The 20,606-nt window shown below is 51.7% G+C and overlaps 1 protein-coding gene across 1 annotated transcript; it reads right to left on the bottom strand.

Moving 5' to 3' along the window:
- Window positions 1-644: 644 nt before the first annotated feature.
- Window positions 645-20,284, bottom strand: FAM83D (family with sequence similarity 83 member D). The gene is made up of 4 exons (XM_059133679.1): window positions 19,755-20,284; window positions 8,642-8,809; window positions 4,396-4,520; window positions 645-2,074 (listed from the first exon to the last, which is right to left on the bottom strand). The coding sequence occupies exons 1-4, from the start codon at window positions 20,229-20,231 to the stop codon at window positions 1,087-1,089; spliced, it is 1,758 nt and encodes a 585-aa protein (XP_058989662.1). The 5' UTR covers window positions 20,232-20,284; the 3' UTR covers window positions 645-1,086.
- Between the last annotated feature and the right edge of the window lie 322 nt (window positions 20,285-20,606).

The following is a 20,606-nucleotide window of genomic DNA, read 5'->3' on the forward strand; positions in this document are numbered from 1 at the left end:
CCATACACATGACACTGGACAAAAACAGAATTCCACAGCCATACCAATCCTGATGAGCAAGGTATAGAAACCAGCTGCATGGCCTGCTACCAGAGCAGGAATCTGGGATAATTGTCAGTGTCCTCTTCTGCCCCTACTCTAGGATATGCGATTGTGAAATCATTGTCAGTACACCCATCTGATGAAATTAGGCCCGTGGGGCCGCCAGAGTGAATACCAGGGATGAATCCAGGAAGGCGCACGAAGGCCACCTTTGGCAGAGCAGCAGAGAACCAAGCTCCTGGTCTAAATAGCTCAAGCTTTTTCTTTGAAGAAAAGACGAGCAGAGCATGTGAAAAGACCTGCGGTTCCTGGCAAGTTCCCTCCTTCATACGGTACAGATAGGAACACTGACATTCATGTCACTAACGAGGCCACGACCCTGACACTTACTTTACGTTTTCGAACTTTTAAGTGGATATTTTCTCTTTTAACAGTCTGGATCATCTACTTCTTCCCCATCCCAACACGAAAGAAAGAGAAAGGAAAGAAAGGAAGGAAGGAGAGAGGAAAAAGAAAGAAAACTTCCGAAAAGAGCTATTCTGTGCATTTACTTGTGAGACACACCTAGGGTTGAAGAGAAAAGTGCCAGAGGGGAAAAATAATACTTGAGCAAACACCACACAAAAGTTGTTTATATTTATTTAATGCTAAGAACACAGATATCCGAAAGAAGAGACAGACGTTAAGAAAATTTCTTCTCAACAGGATTTTGATCATAAAAACTAGTTGTTCAAATCTCTAAAACTGAAGATGACACATATCTCGAAAAACACAAAACGTATTTTTCTCTCTTACCTGAATTAGCCTGAGACCCCCCCCAAATGCTCTCTTTAAGAGATACCAATACTCAAGTCGTGCAAAGAAACTGTACCCGTAGTGTTTCAACCATAAAAGCAACACCTGGTTTATACATGACAAAAATAAGATAAAGGCATGGAGAACAATGTGAAGTTTCTAGAAGTCAGAGAAAATCGAGGTGACCAGAGGTCAGGTGAACAAGCTGCAAAGCAGGGCACTCGGAGCACGGCACTGAATGCCGAGCGGTCACTGGTAGGAGGGATACAGTGTGATATCTCTCACAGCCAGCATATTCACTGAGGCTCTGGTGACATTCCCGGGATGAAAACCGAGGTAGTTCTCAGTCAGGAACGTTCTCCTGGACAGCATGGCCAGCATGTGGTTGAGCCTGGACCTGATGCCGGCAAAGTGAAACTGGCGCTCTTGGTTCAAGTTCCTAAAGGAGTCTCTCAAACCCAGATCCAAGTGGGGGGTGCCCCAGAACTTGGCATGTCCAGCAGGGACAAAGTCAGTGGCCCTGCCCGAAGCCTGGGAGCCCAGGGAGCTTGCCACAGAGCCCTGAGAGGACAGAGAGGAGGAAGACCTTAAACTGGGAGATCTCGACACAGACATCCTGGACACCGGTGAACCTTCTTTAGACTGGGAGCCCTGAGAAAAGAGAACGTTCTCGTCCACATCAGTCTGGGTGGTGGCCGATGTGGACCGAACCACGGTTTGGGAGCTCGCCGCCCTGGTGGTGACTGCGGTCTGGGTCCCAGCACAGGCCGTAGGAGCACTGGCCTGAGTCCCCGCATCACTCACACTCACTGCTGGCACCTCCTCTCCCAGCTCTGTCTGAGTCGTGGCATCGGTCATCGTCCTGCTGTCTGGTTTGTCCCTGTGGCTGTTGAAGTCGTTCTCATCACTGACGGTGGAGGACTCGGAGTCACAGCGCTTGGCCTCTGCCCCACCCTCAGCGGGCACCTCGCACCCCAGCTCAGCCTTCTTGGGGGTGCTTGAGAGCCGGGCCAGCCGTAGGCGCAGCAGGCTGCCCAACGTGAGCTCCTTAGACAGGGGCTTTGGGTCGATCAGATGGTCAAACTTGCCGCTGATCCGGAAGTTGGACAGCAGCTTGGAGCTGATGGGCTTCGACTGTGCATACAGGATCCGGAACTCCAGATCAAAGTGTTCAACCACTTGGCCAGACAGTATGACCAAGTTACTGCTATTTAATTTGCCATCCGTCCATGTAAAACTTAAGGATTAAAAACAAACAAAGAGAAGCTGGTAAGGGCGAGCAATCTCCTCACTGTTTACTGTCAAACTCAATGATAAAGCCCAGATATTCTGGTCCAGGAGTCACAGCTCTGGCGACAGCATAACCCCCGCGCAGTGTAAATTCAACCAGCCTCACCCCGGTGTATAACACGTGTGTGCATTATGAGAAGTGAAAAGGCACTAAGACCTACATCTCTGCAGCCTCAGAGTTCTTAAAAACTAGAAGGGGCTTTAAAAATATTTAGGCCAGGGCCCTCATTTTAGAAGTGCAGAAAGTAGCTAGTGATGTCACGGTGGGAAGCTAGTGGGAGACCCTAGACTAGACCCCCGTCCTTAAATACTGCTGGTGCTCTGCTCCTCTGATACCGCCATTTTCAAAGGGAGACCGTATTGTCATTCTGAGGATGATGCTGTTGCTCTGAGCACATTGGGTCAGGGATCTACCCAGGGTGGGCATGTGACCTAGTGAGGACCAAGTAATTTTTCAAGGATGATGTCAGCGCAAACAGAAAGGCTCTCTGAGACAACTACTAACAGCTGCGTAAGGAAGCCTGGATCCTCACCTTCAAAGGAATAAGCCTGACTGAGAATAAAGATCAGCTAGAGAAAAGCAGAACCAGGGGACAATATTCTGATAAATATATGCCCTCCAGGTCAAGACGAGCTAAAAACCAATGCACCTTTCTACACTTTCAAGTTATGGGACTCAATAATTCTATTTTGCATAAAGTAGTTTGAGCCTGCTTTCTGCACTCACAGTCATCCCACTGATAAAGAAGTTTACATCAAGAATAGGATTTTTTTTTTTAATTTTTCTGAAGATTTCTTTTATTTATTTGCCAGAGAGAGAGCACAAGCAGGGGGAACAGCAGGCAGAGATGCAGGCTCCCTGCTTGAGCCAGATGTGGGACTTGATCCCAGAACCCTGGAATCATGACCTGAGCCAAAAGCAGACGCTTAATGACTGAATCACCCAGGCATCCCAAGAACAGGATATTTTAAATGAGATCATAAAACATAATGTCAGCTCTGTCTCTGGCAACCTAGAATCCCTCCTGATGCAAATTCTACCTTGAGAACTGCCGTCTGAGAAGAAGGATTCTTTTGGAAACCCTCTATGAGGGTTGATATTGAAAACCCTCAATCATGCACACAAGAAAACTACCTAACACCAGGATTATGAAATGTCCTCAATAAATAGAAGCCATCTTCCTCACCCTTATCCTCAATGGTAGCATATTATTTTTTTTTTAGACAGAGTCATGTAATTTTTATATCTTATGTTTTAGAAGAGCCAAAAACCATTTGAGACTAAGTTTGTATAATATAGATGAAACCTATTTTGGATGAAAATGCAGTTTTCTCCAGTTATTTATAAACGTCTCGTGAAAGGAGGTCTCAAGGAAGAGCACGAGTTTTGTTCTGAGCAGCGACGGTGCTGTCTGCGAAGACGGGCATCGTGAGTTTCTTGATCTCACCACTTCAGCTACCACCCTTTCCGTGTCCAACTTTACCGTGGGCTGACACGGGCTTATCACCCAGAGATGCATGTGTCTTCAAAAAGGAGTCTCTCTTTTTTAAGCTCACGACATACCTTGTGCATACCACCATTCTAACGCACAGACACACCACCATCAGGGCCACCTCAATAAACACGGTGTAGCTTAACTTCCGGAGATCTGTGTCAACCGCTCATCATCTCCACCCTCTTCAACAACCCGGCATCCTACCATAAGGTGCCACTGCCAAGGAGAGACTCCAAAGGTGGGGCCAGAAATAGGGACCAGGACTTTCTAGACTAAAGCACTAGGTTAAAAGGCTTAAAGGAAGGTGAAGGTGTTAAGCACAAGGTAAGAGCTTCGGCTCTGCCCTCCACACTGACGCCAAGGCCTGTGACCACCCTTACCTGCAAATGAGCGGCTGGGAGGAGGGACAGGGGGAGGTCAAAGGCCCCAAGGAACAGGATTTGAGTTTTTTCCTGTCACTGGTAACTCCCGGTTCAGTCGCTGAAGACCTGGCTGAGGTTAGAATTACGGACTCTTTCCCTGGGGGTCTCTAAGCAAGTTTCAACATCTGCACTTTGGTTTTGTGGCCCATAGGGCAGGGGAGGTGACCCTGCACCCTGACCACCCCCTGCAGAAGGAGGTTCTGACTGATGTAATCACACCCACAGATGCACAACTCTCGGATGCTTGGCCACCAAGGCTCACATTGCGAGGAAAAAGCAGCTTTTACCTTAAATAGCATGCACCATCTACAAAGGCTAGAGTAGCATATGTGGGCAGGCTAGAGACTTACCTATAGGAGCCTGTAGCCACTCGAATGCCATCAATCAGTGTGAACTTCTCGTGAACCTGCCCAACTATCTTAGTTCCTGACCTTGCATAGTAAGTATTTCCGGTAATGGTCCGAATGGTCATCAGCTGTCAGCAGGGAACAGGAGAAAAAAGAAACAAAGAGTCCAGTGAGCAAATGATAAAGAGGGCTTGGTTTACGATTCCCAGACAGGCACGCTAATTGGCAAAGAAGGGGTCCCCGGGCCCCGTCGGGAACAGCGTACGGGACCCGGAAGCCTGCAGCGTTCAGGATTCAAGGAATGCGACTTCAGTGAGTCCGTCTTTCTGGTGTGCCCTTTGCTCACACTGAATTCTGAGACTCTTGGTTCAGGGGCACACGTACGTGTTCGAAAAGAAGACTCACTGTTGGTGACAGGACACAACAGAAACCAAGAAATGATTTTGAAACAAAATGCAGGGGATAAAATGATCAAAGAAAACATGCTAGTAATAGATATCATTTAAACAAAGGCTTAAAGAAGCGAGGCTGCTATTTCTCCTACTCTTTTATTTAACAGCACTGGTAATGAGTAATATCGCCCATCCTCACTTACCCCACATCCCGAGTAAGGAGAACAGGACAAGCCTTCTCTAACACGGGACTTCTGAGGCTGAAACACGCATATCCCATGGGGCTAAATCAGCAATGTCATATCTCTTATAAGAACGAATTTACCAGAAGAGCACCAGTATACTGGGACCCCATGGTGCATATGTGGGCATAACTCTCCTTGTAAAATGACACCTGGAAACCTACATCCAGTGGTTTGTACAGTACTAAGAGCATCTGCATTCTTTGGGGCAAATCAGCACTGGGTGATCTATATACTTTTAGAAATCTCACATGAGGGTGCCTTAGTGTCTCAGTCAGTTAAGCATCTGCCTTCCACTAAGGCCATGATCCCAAGGTCCTGGGATCGAGTCCTGCATTGGGCACTCTGCTCAGTGGGGCGCCTGCTTCCCTCTCTCCCTCTGCCTGCTGCTCCCCCTGCTTGTGTACTCTCTCTCTGTGTCAAATAAAATCTTAAAAAAAAAAAAAAAAAAAAAAGAAATCTTACATGATTCAAATAGGTTCAATTCTCTCCTTCATTCCACAAAGTCCCCAGGATGTGCTGAGCCTTGAGACAACACAGATAATAGGCATGTTCCTTACCTTTAAGGACTAGGAGTAAAAACCCTACATCCACACAGAAACCTGTGCACAAAGATTCATAGCAACTTTCTTCATAATAGCACAAAACTGGACACCGCCCTGAAGCCCTTCAGTGGGTGACGGGTCAAACAAACCATGGGACAGCCATATCACATGACATGACTCAACAGGAGAAACAACAAACTGTGGTCACACACAACAATTGGGGCGGATATGAAGGGCGTTGTGCGGCATGAAAAAAGCCAATCTCAAAAGGTCATGGACCAGGTGCCTGGGCGGCACAGTCAGTTAAGTGGCCAACCCTTGGTTTCGACACAGGTCATGATCTCAGGGTCGTGAGATCGAGCCCCATATCCGGCTCTGTCCTGAGGGCGGACTGCCTCAGGGTCTCTCTCTCCCTCACCTTCTACCCCTCCCCCGTCTGGTTTGCGCCACGTGCGAGCATCCTTTCTCTAAAATATATAAATGAATCTTTAAAAAAGTCACACGCTGTATGATTCCATTTATAGACCATGCTCTAAATGACAAAATTAGAGACACGGGGAGCAAATTACTGGTTGCCAGGGGTTAAAAATCGGGAGGAGGGCACAGAGAGGGGAGCAGATGGGACCATAATGGTAGCAAGAGGGAGATCACTGTGACAGAACAGTCCTGTATCCCGACGGCAGTAGGACAGTTCTGTATTGTGATGGCAGTGGTGGGTACACATATGTCCACATGAGATGAAATGGCACAGAACTACAGGCACACGTTGTACGATCCCCATTTCCGGGCTTTGACTTTGTACTCTAAGTTACTCAAGATGGAACCCCGGGGGGGAAGCCGGGTGAAGGACACTATGAAGGACACTATCCTTCACGTAGTGTGAAGGACACACTCTGGTATGACATAGCATCACTTCTGTGGTCTGACCAAAACACATAATCTGACCTTGGCCATGAGGCAACATCAGACAAACCCAAGTTCTACAAAAAACTGGCTAGTGTTCTTCAAAAGCATCAAGACTCTAAAAGTCAAAGGAAGACAGAGGAACCGTTGCAGACGAGAGGATGCTAAGGAGACACGACAACCCAAGGCAACCCAGTGCCTCCCTGACCTCCTGTTTCAGCAGCTGCTGGGTCATGTGGCTGGTTCAAACTCCAATTCTACCTCCAACACGAATGTGCTTTGTAACTACCTAATTAAACCCAATCCTGATCCTCATTAGGGAAAACCACCGCCGGGAACTCTGTGGGGGAAGTTAAAAGGCCAAGTTTTGTAGACCAAGTGACTTGATAATCAGAAGGTGGTAAGCTGATGTCCACTATGCACGAAGCCTACGGTACCAAAGCCCAAATTCCTAGTTCAGTTTGTTTACTGCTTTCTTCCCAGCACTTAGAACAGTAAGTGGCTCAGACAAGGTCTGCACATAGGTAATTAACCAAGTGGATGAATTAAGTCCCAAAGCTCACGGCTCACACTAAGATGCTTGATTTAAAAAGATGAATGACAAATAGGATTTTTCTTGCCTCCCACTACAGAGAATCAGCTAGCTGACTCATGTCACCTTACATTTAAATACTTGAGCTCAAATTACTTCCAGGCTCAGAGCAAAGGACATAAAAAGCCTTATTTTATAAGAACGAGAACCGAGGGGCACCTGGGTAGCTCAGGTCATGATCCCAGAGTGTGGGAATTGAGCCCCGTGTGGGGCTCCCTGCTCAGTGGGGAGTCTGCTTCTCCCTTTGCCTCCACCCCCACTTGTGCTCTTTCTCTCTCAATCTGTCTCTAATAAATAAATAAAATCTTAGAAAAAAAAAGAAAAATGACACCCGAGAGGCAGCACGTGACGGGGATCAGGAGTAGCCCGGCTGGGGCAGGCAGGTGCATGAACGGGAGTCACACCCCTGGCCCACTCCTTTCGACTGGCAAGTGCTGGGCTCTCTGTGCCACCTCCTGGGAGCTGAGACAGGGCTGTGGTGAGGACTGAGTTGCCTCACATTTGTCAGGAGGCTAGGACAGGACAGAGCAGTGCCCAGGAGAGAGCAGGGGCCCTGTCGGCGGTGGGCCTGCCGGTGCTACCGACAAAAGCCGCAAGGTAGCTTCCTGCTGCCAAGAGTTGAGCTCCCACTTAGGAGGGAGCACGACACAAGAGGCCAGCCGAGGTCTGAGTCCTGACTCTGTGGTTTCTTTTTATTTTTTCCCTAGTCATGGTAGTGATTTATTTTTTTATTTATTTAAATTCCATTAACATGGATAATAGCTAGTATAGTTTCAGAGGTAGAGGTCAAGGACTCATCAGTCTTACGTAACACCCAGTGTGCATCACATCATGTCCTCCTTAACATCCATCCCCAGCCACCCTGTCCCCCTGCCCCACTCCCCTCCAGCGACCCTCTGTCTGTCTTCTGTGACTAAGAGTCCCTTATGGTTTGTCTCCCTTTCTGGTTTCGTCTTATTTTTCCCTCCCTTCCTCTACGTTCCTCTGTTTTTGTTTCTTAAATCCCACATGAGTGAAATTATATGATAGCTTTCTTTCTCTGATTGATCTATTTCGCTTAACATAACACCCTCCAGTTCCATCCACATTGTTGTAAATGGCATTCTTTTTGATGGCTAATACGCCTCTGTGTGTGTGTGTGTGTGTGTGTGTGTGTGTGTGTGTGTATCTACCACATCTTCTTTATCCATTCATCTGTTGATGGACATCTAGGTTCCTTCCATAGTTTGGCTATTGTGGACATTGCTGCTATAAACATTGGGGTGCAAGTGCCCCTTTGGATCACTCCACTTGTATTTTGGGGGCATGTACCCAGTAGTGCAATTGCTGGGTCACAGGGTAGCTCTATCTTTAACTTTTTGAGGTACCTACATATAGTTTTCCAGAGTGACTGCACCAGCTTGCCTTTCCTGTGATTTCCTTTCCATGAGACTTTAGGCAAATGGCTTTGCTCATGGCCTCAGTTGCCTCTCCTGTCATGGGGATCCCCTGCCCACCACCGTACAAACCACGTGGGTCTCGGTCGCTCGGTCATTACTGCTGATTGCGGGGAGACTGGAAACGTGTAACACAAACCTTCTCCTGCTCGGGGTGCACTTTCAGATCCATGCACATGTCCAGAAACTGCGAGAGCAGGGCCTGGTCCAGAAGGATGTAGACGGCGACTCCCTGTTTCCGACTTATTTCCTGCAGGTCCCTGAAGATGTCGATGTCTGTGAAAACATCCATCACCACGGCGATCACCTGCAGAGTGAGGCAGCGGAGGGAAGAGCGAGAGGTCAGCTCCCGGCAACACCAGCTTACAGCTTGCTGCGCAGACTCGGGAGCCCATCTCAGAGCCCGGGAAGGATCAGTCCCCCGCTTCACCTTCTGTGCTATCAGTTTGACCCCAACCACGGACGCCTCCATCTCCAAAGACACTCAGGCTGCTGTACCCTACACATCTGGACTTGGCCCAGCTGAACCTCCCGATTGCCTCCCAGCCAGTCCTCTGTGCTTCCCTGGCCCAGTCCGTTCTTCTCCCTAAGAGCTCGGCTCCGTTCATGCCTGCTGTTTAATCTTCCCACACTCAGCATCCGACCACAGTTCACAGCTGCCTTGGCCACGCAGCCCCAGGCAAATTACAGTCATTTGCAAGGTCTGGTCCTGAGTCTGCGAAAAGGCGTGTCGTCAGAACTACATGACGAGGCTACATGAAGTGCAAGGTACAAAAGATCCCTCAAGTATCTCTTTGTTGATTCCCTTCCTCAGGCCAGAGTAGGAGCCGTCCAGACAGTTCAACATAGGGAGGCACCTGCCAGCTCCTGGCTCTCCCCGCTGGAGAGGCTGCTCCAGGCCCCAAGCCTCTCGTCATGCCCTCTGCAGTGTAAGACTGGAAACGTGAGTGAAGTCCCGACGGGCTGCGGGGGTGTCAGAATGTGCAGGCTTAGCACAAGCCCCTGAAAACCAGGCCAGAGCCGGGGCCTGGAACAAAGGACACAGCTCCTGAGCCACCGTTAGGAGCAGCCTGGGTGGGAAGGGGGTCTCCCTCCTCCTCACTTCAACAGTGAAAACTTGTGTCTCCTAGGGCCACATTCACTCCTTTTCTGAAGGTGAAGATTATTTATTTATGGGTGTCCCAACTTCTGTTGTGACCCTGGGGTGGGATGGATTTGGCTCTGTGGCCCCAGAGGACTCAAGACAGCACCTGACAGTCACGGCCTCTTAAAGGAGGTGGGTGTTCAAGAAGCAACACGGAGACAAAGAGGAGAGTCTGCGGTCTTTCTCCAACACCCCAGTCTCACCTACCAGGATGAGGGGCCACGAAACACTGCTCGCAGGAAGTTCGCTGGTATGAGGAGTCTGGGAAGACCAATTTCTCTCTCTGGCTGCCTTCCCTACTCCAAGCCCCGCCAACCCCACCGTGTTGATGAAGCCCCAGCTGTTGAGCTACTCTTGAGGGAGGGTTTGGCTAAAATCCCCTGGGCACAATAATTTAAAAAATAAGTGTTCTTTTTTCTTTTCTTTCTTTCTTTTTTTTAAAGTAGGCTCCATGCCCACCGCGGGACTTGAACTCACAACCCTAAGATTGACAGTTATTTTCTACTGAGTGAGCCAGCCAGGCACCCCAAAAATGAGTGTTCTCTAGGAACTGGTGGCATCATCAGAACTTTGCGGGTTCCCATGAGGCTTTCTGCATCCCACGTGGCGTTGTAGCCATCCCACTAATGCAGGTCGCCTAACATAGTGCGCAAAAGGCAGAAAGGCCTGGGCACCGAGTCCAGCTCTGAGCCCCCTAGCAGAGGTGGGGTGTGGGATGCAGGCAGGCAGAGTGCTGAGGCAGTTACATCGGGGAAACTGAGAGCAGGAGGAGACCTCCCTTGCTGGGCGGACGTGCTCCAGGCACTCTAACATTCACCAGAGAACAGGGGGATTCCTGGAGGAAAAGGCCTTTGAGCTGAACCACAAACAAGGACCCCATTTGGACAGGGGAGAAGTGAAGAGGAGGGCATTCGAGCAGGAAGCCGGGTGGTGGCAGAGGAAGAAGCTGGAAATGACGGGGTAGGGGCCAGCGTGGCTGGACCTGGCTGAGAGGCATACGCATGTGAACCAGGTCGTGGAGGGCCTGAGGGCCAACCATAGAGTCATCATCACAGGGGCAATGGAGGGGGAGGTTTAAGAAGAGTAAGGAGGGGACGCCCGGGTGGCTGTTGGCAAAGTGTCTGCCTTTGGCTCGGGTCATGATCCCAGGGGTCAAGCCCTGTTTGACTCCCTGAAGCAAGGAGTCTGCTTCTCCCTCTTGCTCTGCCCCGGCTCATGCTCTCATACGTTCTTTCTCTCTCAAATGAATACAAAATTAAAAAAAAGAAAGAAAGAAAGAAAGAAAGAAAGAAAGAAAGAAAGAAAGAAAGAAAGAAAGAAAGAAAGAAAGAAAGAACAAGAAGAGTAAGGAGTTCCAGGGGCACCTGGGTGGCTCAGCTGGTTGAGTGGCCGACTCTTGATTTCAGCTCAGGTCATGATCTCAGGGTTGTGGGATCGAGTCCACATCAGGCTCCATGCCAGCCCTAAGATTCTCTTTCTCCCTCTACTCTTCCCACCACCTTAAAAAAAAAAAAAAAAAGGTACAGTAAGGACTTTGAAGTGGCCAACCCAACAGGAGAGTAGTGGGTGCTAGAAGATAGTGTGGTGTAGGTTGGAGATCCGTCCCTGTTCCCACAACCCAGAAAGCACTTAGACATTATTTTTCAGGTTCAGCAATGTTTAGGGCTAATGACTGGAGAAGGAAGAAAAATCGGTGACAGAGGCTTCCACGATGGGCCAGGAAGGAAGCACTGAGGGTTGCAGAGAAGGGAAGGAAGGGGGTCCATGTAAGAGCCAGGCCATGGGCTATGCAGGTGGGGACAGGGGTGCGGTGGGGGGAAGCAGAAGCCCAGTCACCTCCACGCAAACAGGAACCAAGCAATGCACTTGAGAGGCTACGGGAAGGCATCAGGAGGCCTTCACAGGGGATGTGAATGTTCTCACTTAGGACTGTGTGCAGAGCTCACTAGAGAAAGCTACGGGAAGACAAATCTAGGGTCAATCCCTGTCCTCAAAAAACCCAGGCTAGTGAGAGACACGGGCAAAGCCCAGCAGGACAGGGCTGATGGACTGGCATGCAAGTTGCCCGTGGAAGGGACTAAGCAACACTGCCAGGCTGGCCGGCTTAGAGAGGGGTGGAGGGGGACGCCTGGGTGGCTCAGTCAGTTAAGTGCCTGCTTTCGGCTCACGTCATGATCCCAGGGTCCTGGGATCGAGTCTTGTATCGGGCTCTTTGCTCAATGGGGAACCTACTTCTCTCTCTCCCTCTGCTCCTCCCCTTGCTGTGCTCTCTTTCTGACAAATAAAATTTTTAAAAATAAAATTTAAAAAAATAGGGTTGCTGGAGGCAGGGACCCATGAGCAGGGCCAGAGTATAAGGCACCTGCCAAATTAGACTTTGATTCACGCCTTCACAAAACGACCGTGCAAACACCACCTTTGTTAGCTGGTGAGTAAGTATTTCATCTGCTCTTAATTTCATCGCTTGGTTTTAAAGCCCCAGCCTTTCCTGTGTGTGTGCCAAATAATCGGATTTGAACGCTAGGTGATTAGAGGGAGGAGGGAGGTGTTTCTCCTCTAACTTCCCCGCACCCAACAGCCCCTCCTCTCTCGCCAGAGCAGAAGGCTTGCAATGGAGGAACAGCCTGCGTGGGAAAGCGATCAGCCTGCCTGCCTTCGAGACCCCGCCCCACGCCCCTAGACTCTCCCCACGCTAGCCCCCCGCAATCAAGTCCTACTAGACTAAACTAGACCGGAGGCTTCTCAATTTCTGAAGGGACCATCTCTTCACTGAGCTCAGCAATGATCTGGGCTCCTTCACTGGCCAGCCGAGTGCCTGCTTTCCAAGGCCAGACCCGCATCCCAGGGACTGGTGTTCCTCCTGCAGGCTGCTGGGCCCTGGAAGGATACAACTTGGAACCGGTCATTGTTCCCAATCCCAGGCGATGTGACTATGCTTAATGACACAAGGGAGAGACACATCTGGAAGGCAGCATCCCATGCCCACCAAGGCCCCACACAATCACCGTGAGCACTGCCCTATCCTGGCCTGTGCTGGAAAGGGCCAGCCCAGTCTCTTAGGGCTAGAAATTTCTGCAAGAGGTGACTTTTGAGAGTCTGTTCAAGGTCAACCCCCACCTGCAACTCAGTGCGAATCAGTCATTACATGATACCCGGGGAGGAAACATCCAGCTGCCAAAAGCTGCCGCCCAGTACCCCACAGTGCCTGTGTCTCTCCAGCCACATCTAGAGCAGCCACACCTTTGTCGAGTCCCATGCCATCCTCAAAGGTGACAGCCCTCCCCTGTCCCTCCAACTGCCCTTTGATGACGTAACCCGAGGGACCCAGTGAATCCACAGCTACTGCGGTGCTATTCTCGGTCTCTGGGACAAGCACAGACTGCTTATACTCATTCTCACACGATCTGGAAGCTTTTCCATCTGCTTTCTTGCACAAAAGCTCTGAGGAGATAGCTAGAGATGTCAAAACCCCAGTAATTATCTCCGATTTCCTGATGAGAAAAATGAAGCTGGGAGCAGTTAGGTAACTTGTTCCCAGTGACACACTTAAGCCAACGCGGGAGCTGGAATCTCAGCCCAGGCCCGAACGACTCAAGAGCCGCCCATCAGAAGAGCGTGAGATGAAACAGTATTCCAAACAAGTCCAAGTTTCAGTGTCCAAGGGACTGAGAGCTTGGAACACTTCCTGAAAGGATCGGTAGAGTGTTTTACAAAGGGCACGGGATGGAGCCCATCAGAGGGGGATTCCTAGGAACATGAAACAGTTCACAGAACAAACGTTGAGGAAGCTTGTGTCGTCCTTAGCACATCCATACCTTCCCACTGCAGGTGGCCCTACCAACTAATCCAGAACGGACAAAGTTAGGAAACCTTGGGGGCACAGACATTGTGCGGACAGACCGCAGAGGCGTGGATGCCAGCTCCTCCACTTTCGAGCATCACGGACCCTCTGGCAAGCTACCGAAGTTCGGCTGCCTTCCATGCCTGCAAAGACTACTGCTTGGCCCGTAGGGTGTGCAGCAGGTTCGGTCCGGAGAGAGCCAGCCAGCTCTCTGCACACAAGAAGCCCTCCCACAGCAGCGTGTGTGTCTGAGCCCCATTCAGCCACTGTCCCTGGGCTGGTCATTCCACCTGAGCTCAGTGCCCTGACACAAGGTCCCTTCCAGCTCTGCAGTCTGACTCATGCGCCATCCACCGGCCCTGACCAGGCACCTGAGCCTCGGGGGGTGGGGGGCACTCATTCTAGCTCGTGCCCTGTAAGAAGTAGAATGTTCGCATCTATCACCCTTTCCTACTGTGCCTCAGCTTCCCTCCCTCCCCATCCACAGCCAGAAAGCAAGGACACATGTGCAACATGCCTGGAATTCTACCCAGGGTCTGCGCCCATTCCAAGATGCCTCGGCCTGCCCAGCGGTCACCAACAGCCCGTGTGCTGCACATCCCACACCACCACGTGAGCCTCAGACCCTTTTCCTTCAGTTCCTCAGTGCCCCCGCCAGGGGTTCCAGACACCCACCTTCTCACAAAGCAAAAGACATCTTTTCTCCTCATTCATTACAGGTTGTAACGGAACGGGAATCACGTCCTTGAAATTTCTTTTTTTTTAAAGATTTTATTTATTTGACAGACAGAGATTACAAGTAGGCAGAGAGGCAGACAGAGAGAGAGAGAGGAGGAAGCAGGCCTCCTGCTGAGCAGAGAGCCCGATGTGGGGTCCGATCCCAGGACCCTGAGATCATGACCTGAGCTGAAGGCAGAGGCTTAACCCACTGAGCCACCCAGGCGCCCCACATCCTTGAAATTTCTTTAAAAATGTTTCAATAACTTGGTATTATCTTCAGGGTTTAGCAACACACACAAAAAGTAAAACTGTCCCCAGGGAACCCTGTATTTGCTTGTACGTATTGTTTTCCCTCCATCGCCTAGCTGCTCTCCTACAACTAACCATTTCGGCTCCGGTCTACAGCGTGGCACAGGCCTGTCCGGAAAGGCATGGGGCAGTGCCCACCCCTTGCTGGCCCTGGTGGCGGCGGTATCTCCTTGGTCATGTTCCAGCGTGAAATACCTAGGCCATCTGGGCTTTTAGAAAGAAAAAGCATCCAGAAGGGTTTGGGGGATGAAGGGGGCCATCGTTCTGAGTTATTTTTGTTATACTTAGGTAAAACATTTACCCGGGTGCAAAGTCCGCTCTACAAACCAGGGCGCTCTCAGGGTCCCCGAGCTCCCTTCCTCGTGCCTCGTGCCTCCTTTCCCTTCCTCCTCTCTCCATACGATAAGGATTTTGACCCGTTCTTGGATGGTCCTCCACTTTCCTAAATACAAATAAGTACACCTATGTGTACAGGCACACACTTCTTTGCCGTAAACACGTAACACCTGTTTACTGTAACGACAGATAAAAGCAGCATGTGATCCACAGCGTTCTAGAGCGGCACCGATCAACAGAACCTTCGAGGGCACAGAAACATTCTTGCTCTGTGCCATCCACCTGGTAGCCACTAACCACCGGTGCAGACGGAATACTTGAAATACAGCTGATGAGACAGAGGAACTGAATTTTTCGTATTTCACTTTAATTCATATAAACTGAAACAGCCACAGACGGCTAAAGGTGACCTTCCTGGCCAGGGCAGCTCCAGACACTTAAGTCACAGGAAATAGAACAGGTCCTCGCTCCTTCCTTCGAGCTGCAGGGGACCCCACTCTGTAGACGGGCCGCTTCTGCTCCTCCGGTCGCTCACTACCGTAAATCCGCCGCAAACAAATAGCCTACAGCACGTGTCTATTCATGCTTTTGCCAGCGTGTCTCTGGGACAGACACACAGACGTGGAGTTGTTGTGTCGAAGGGTAAATTCAGGTGAAAAGAATGAAGGAATAAAAGCAGACACAGCGGAGGGCTGGGGGCGGGGGAGTCACTGTGCAATGCGGACAGAGCTGCCGTGTGGGAAGACAACACGGTTCTGCGTAGACAGTGGCGATGGCTGCACAATGGGACTACGCTTAATGGCACTTCACGGGAAAATGGTAAATGTGGTGTATTTTACCACAGTTTAAAAAAAGAAAGAAAGAACTGGCTGACAATTCCAAAATCCTTCACGTGACACATAAAGTCAAAAGAAGAGAGAAAAAGCAGCCAAGCTGTCTGGTGGGGCACATCCTAAAATTGTACATCAGCTAGGCCTTCTGAGCCAGCGGTTCTCAACCAGGGGCAGTTTCCTTCCTCAGGAGAAGTTTGGAGATTTCTTTCTTTCTATCTTTCTTTTTAAGATTTTATTCACATATTTATTTGACAGAGAGAAAGAGAGCGCATGCGCCTACAAGCAGAAGTAGCAGACAGAGCAAGAGGTAGAAGCAGGGGGACGCCTGGGTGGCTCAGTTGGTTGGGCAGCTGCCTTCGGCTCGGGTCATGATCCCAGCGTCCTGGGATCGAGTCCCACATCGGGCTCCTTGCTCAGCGGGGAGCCTGCTTCTCCCTCTGCCTCTGCCTGCCATTCTGTCTGCCTGTGCTCTCTCTCTCCCCCCCTCTCTCTCTGATAAATAAATAAAATCTTTGAAGTGCTGGTTTTAAAAAAAAAAAAAAAAAAAGAGGTAGAAGCAGGCTCCCCACTGAGCAGGGAGCCTGGCACGGGCCTCGTTCCCAGAACCCTGAGATCATGAGCTGAGCCTAAGGCAGGCGCTTAACGACTGAGCCACCCAGGTACCCCTTGGCAATTTCTTTAAATTCTGGTAAAATAAGTAATAAATCTGCCACCCTCGTTATTTTCAAGTGTATTTTTAAAGGCATTAATTACATTCACAACATTGTGTGATCATCACCACTATCTGCTTCCAAAACTCTGTCATCACCCCAAACAGAAACTCTAACCTTTAAGCAATAGCTCCCCATCTCCCCTTGGGAGACTTTTGAATGCCCTGACTATTGGGAGAGGGGGTTGTGTGCTTCTGGTATCTAGTGGGGGAGGCCAGGGACGCCGCTCAGGGTCAGTCCTCCAGGACAAAGAATGACCTGGTCCAAAATATCAACAGGAGTGATGTTGAGGGAGCCTGCTCTGGGCTGACCGGGGCACCCAGAGCAGGAACTGATCACATGGCACAGATTCTGTCATAACCAGAGGATCATTACGCAAGATCAGGGGGGCCCTAATTCGGATCCACCTGCACGCGTGCCAGGGGTCTCCAGCCGATTTCTCAGTGGCCACTCCTCCTGGCAGGACCCTTCCTCAACACAAGCCCTGCTTCTACTAATGCTCAGTTATCAAAAGGATGCCCAAGGGTGCGTCACAGCACAAGCTCTTTCAGAACAGAAGCAGCAGGAGAGAACAGTGCCTCCGAGGAGTGTGGACCCTCCTGGCAGAATGAGCTTTGCCATTCAAACACCAGAAATACCCCCAGGGCCACCACAGAAAGCGGTCAATAATCAAGGGCAAGAAGCACTTCCAGGGAAGGTCTCTACTCCCGCCTGATTTGTGGGGGCCTGAGCCCAGCCACACACGGATTCGCAGGGCAACCTAGACAAAGACCAAAATGATTCATGGACAAATACAGCAGCACAGGGAAAGACTCGGGGGTAGGTGTGTCCGGGAAACAAATGCTGTTCAGTTCAAAATTATTCTCAAAAATTCCTTAGGAAGCCAACCTCTCAGTTTTCCAGTTCCAGAGCACGATTTCTCCCGGGTGTGACGAAGCTCAGCTGGGCGCCAGGTCAGCAATCAGCCCATGTTCACCAGCCCTGCTGCACGTACCGCGTGAGTGTTTTAGACGCTGTCCCTCACTCATGTGGCAGGACGCCCACATTTTGAAAGGCGCCCAGAAACTGAGCCAATGGAGGGCCTGCAGATGCACAGCCCCGGGCACACCTATCCTGGGACAAGAACTCAAGAGTGGAAAGGCAGGTGGAATCGCCCGCACTGTTTCGTCATCCGCTGGCCTGCCCTGCCCCTCCCCGCCAACTGTGCCAGACACCTTCCTGCAGCAAGAGGTCTAGGTGAGGACAAAACCCAGCCAAAAACCAGCCGTCCGCACCACAGAGCTAGGATTAGACACTGCCATGCACCAAGTGACCCCAATTTCCTGTTCCTTGTATCCTGACCACTCCAGCCTTCTTCTCGAAAAGTACAGGAAGTATCAATACTGCCCTAGTCATTTTCCTGGTTTATAGGATAGGCAACATGGAAATAAACAGTCCAAATCTTCAGAAACTTAAAAAACTTTCAGCCTGTTGAAGCCTGCCAAGGGGCCAGTCCTCCCGCACGGCAGGGAATGCACAAGCAGCAGCGGTTATGAGCACAGGCTCTGGGGCTAGGCAGATGGGCTGGAGCCCAGCGGCACGCCCCACCAACTGTGGTCTTGGGCAAGTTAAGTGCCTGGTCTCTGCTTAATGTGGCCTCCTCCTGCTCTCTACCCTCTGGCCTGGCAAGCCCCAGGCATCCTTCTGGACCCAGCTCCAAGTTCACTGCCTCGCCTGACTCTTCAACTCTTCCCCTGCTGTCTGTAGCAACCTCCCCATCCATTCCACCAGCAGACTGTCAACTCTCAAGTGTAAGCATCACGTCCTTCACCTGTGGCCCCGGGCCCTGGCACAGCACCCGATACACAGTAGGTGCTGAATGAGCAAGCAATGTGGCATCTGGAAGAGATACTGAAAATGCTAAACAGATGTAAAGGTAATGTACCCCCTTTCTCCATTAAAATCGCCCAGGTTCCCAAGACGGAATCTTAAAGATATGAGCGTGGAGCTGGAGTAGCGCACAGACCACGGCAAGAGGTCCTACCTTGGACCACCAGTATTACAGGATGCCCCTGGCACAAAGGGGAGTCTAAGCACCAGCCTCAAGCCCCTTCCAAGGCCAGCACGTGACTTGATAGACAGTTTTCCCCCTGGCCTCAGCTCCAGTGCCCCTCCACTACCAATAGAGTGGAGCTGGGCAAGAAGTTAAGGCAATTCCCCCCTTTCTTTCATGGAGACATGTTCATTAATTACTCTTTTAAGTTCTAAGTGCCCAAACCTTCCTCCTGGAGGTGAGCTCCGGAAATGCACCCCACCTTCGTCCCTTTCTTTGTCTTTTTAATTTTCTCAAGGATCTGCTCTAAAAAAAGGACCTTCAGCATATCCAAAGCACTGCGGCCTTCCCACCACACCTACAACCCCAAAGGCAAGGCACTAGCCCACATTACCCTCTACCCAATGCAAGCCGACCGTCAGAAGAACAGCCACAATCAAGAACACTGGTGAGAGTTGAGCCTTGTTCCTGGACTTGACAATTTTCAGCCCGACCTGACACAGATTTCAGAAGCCACAGTCAGACACACTCGGGTACCAGCCCTACTGAGTCTACCCATGGCCTAGGGCTTTACCTGCCATGTCCCTCGCACAGCCGGCAGCCAGGAAGATGAGCAATGCCAGTCAGCAATCAAGGTGGCAGCTAACTAGGTGTCTGCCACCACATCCACCCAGCCCCCACCACCTTGTATGTTGCATCCTTTCTCCCAAACCCCTAGGTACCCAGCACCCTGCAGCAGCTTCCCACCCAACCCACACCACTAAGAGGGCAATAGCACCAAAACTTGAGCAGCCCCCCACCCCAACACAGCCCCCCATTCAGGGAAAGAGCAATTTCTCCTCTGGTCTACGGCACGAGGGAAAGGGGCAAGGTTCTCACTTTGCCCCTGGAATGTATTTGCTTTCTACAACATAAGACGCAGAGCTGTGACCAGCAATAACGGACTCCTAACACCCCGTAGTTGTTGCTGAGTGCAATCTTGCTGGAATCTTTCCCTAGGGAATGCACTTCTTAGGAGATGGGATCCAGGGTTGGCTGACGGCCAGGAAAATTAGCAATCTGGTTTGGTTTTAACTGAAACGTGGAACTAAAAGTGTTTCCGGCCCCCTCCCCCAGGGGAGGTGACTATCAGGAGTTGGATCTCGGACACAGCTATCATCCTTGGGTGCTGAGGCTTCTCCCGCTGTCCCTGTGATCCGAGGGAAGGCACGCAGAGCGGGAAGAGTCGGGGGCTCCCGGGACCACCCGGCCCGCGCTGCCAGCCGGCCTGTTTCCCGTTCTGGAGAGGGCCTCCCGTTCGCCCCGGGACCCGAGGCCGGCCGCTCACCTCCCGCGCGGAGCGGAGCTGCTGGCGCAGCGCGTCCTTACAGCCGTAGGGGCCGCCGGCGCCCGCGCCGCGGGGCTGGAAGTGCGCCTCGACGCGCGTGGCGCCGCGATAGGCGCCCCGGTAGAAGGCGGGCCAGCCGAGCTCCAGCAGCGGCGGCTCCAAGTCCGACTGCTCCGGGAAGTAGGTGCCGGACGAGCAGTCGTGCGACGAGCCGAAGGAGTCCTCGGCCCCCGCCGCCGCGCCCTCCTGGCCGGGCCGCTCGGCCGCCCGCAGGATAGCGCGCACCTCGTCGGGGTTCAGGAAGCGGCCCAGGCGCTCGCGCCGCAGGAAGGCCTCGAAGGCGTCGGGGCCGCCCGCCACCAGCTCCTCCAGCGCCAGGCGCCGCGCCTCGCTGTACAGCTCGGCCGGGTTGGGCGGCCCGCACGGCGACAGGCAGGCGGCGGGCAGCTCGTCCAGACCGTCGGGGCGCAGAGCCATAGCTGCGCTCGCACGGGACCGACCGCACCGAGTTCGGGCGAGCGCGGGCGTGTCGGCCGCTTTATAGGCACCTTTGAATCTAGCCGGCCCGCGTCCCGGCCCTCCCATTGGCTGCCACCCTTAACGGCGGAGTCCCGGCGCAGCGCACGCCGCCGCGGCTCCGCCCCCTGACCTGCCATTGGCTGCACCGCCGCCCGGCCCCACCCCCACCCCCGGCGCCTCCGCGCTGCCTGCGGGCGGGGGGCGAGTCTCATCGCTTTCGGGGGTCGCCGCGTGGAATTTCAGCATGGACACTCCACGCCTTCTCCGATCGGTAGTTCCCGCTGCGGGCCTGCGGAGACCCGAACGGTTCAGGGTCAGCAAGAGAGGGGTTGC

This window comes from Mustela lutreola, chromosome 9, assembly GCF_030435805.1.
Source record: "Mustela lutreola isolate mMusLut2 chromosome 9, mMusLut2.pri, whole genome shotgun sequence".
NCBI classification, from domain to species: Eukaryota; Metazoa; Chordata; class Mammalia; order Carnivora; family Mustelidae; genus Mustela; species Mustela lutreola.

Bases quoted from the DNA above. Each gene is read 5' to 3' on its own strand.
- FAM83D (XM_059133679.1), bottom strand. From the start codon at position 20,231: ATGGCTCTGCGCCCCGACGGTCTGGACGAGCTGCCCGCCGCCTGCCTG. The intron at 8,810-19,754 runs GTGAGCGGCCGG...CTCACTCTGCAG, and splicing joins AGCTCCGCTCCGCGCGGGAG to GTGATCGCCGTGGTGATGGA. The intron at 4,521-8,641 runs GTTTGTGTTACA...CCCTGCTGACAG, and splicing joins TGCACCCCGAGCAGGAGAAG to CTGATGACCATTCGGACCAT.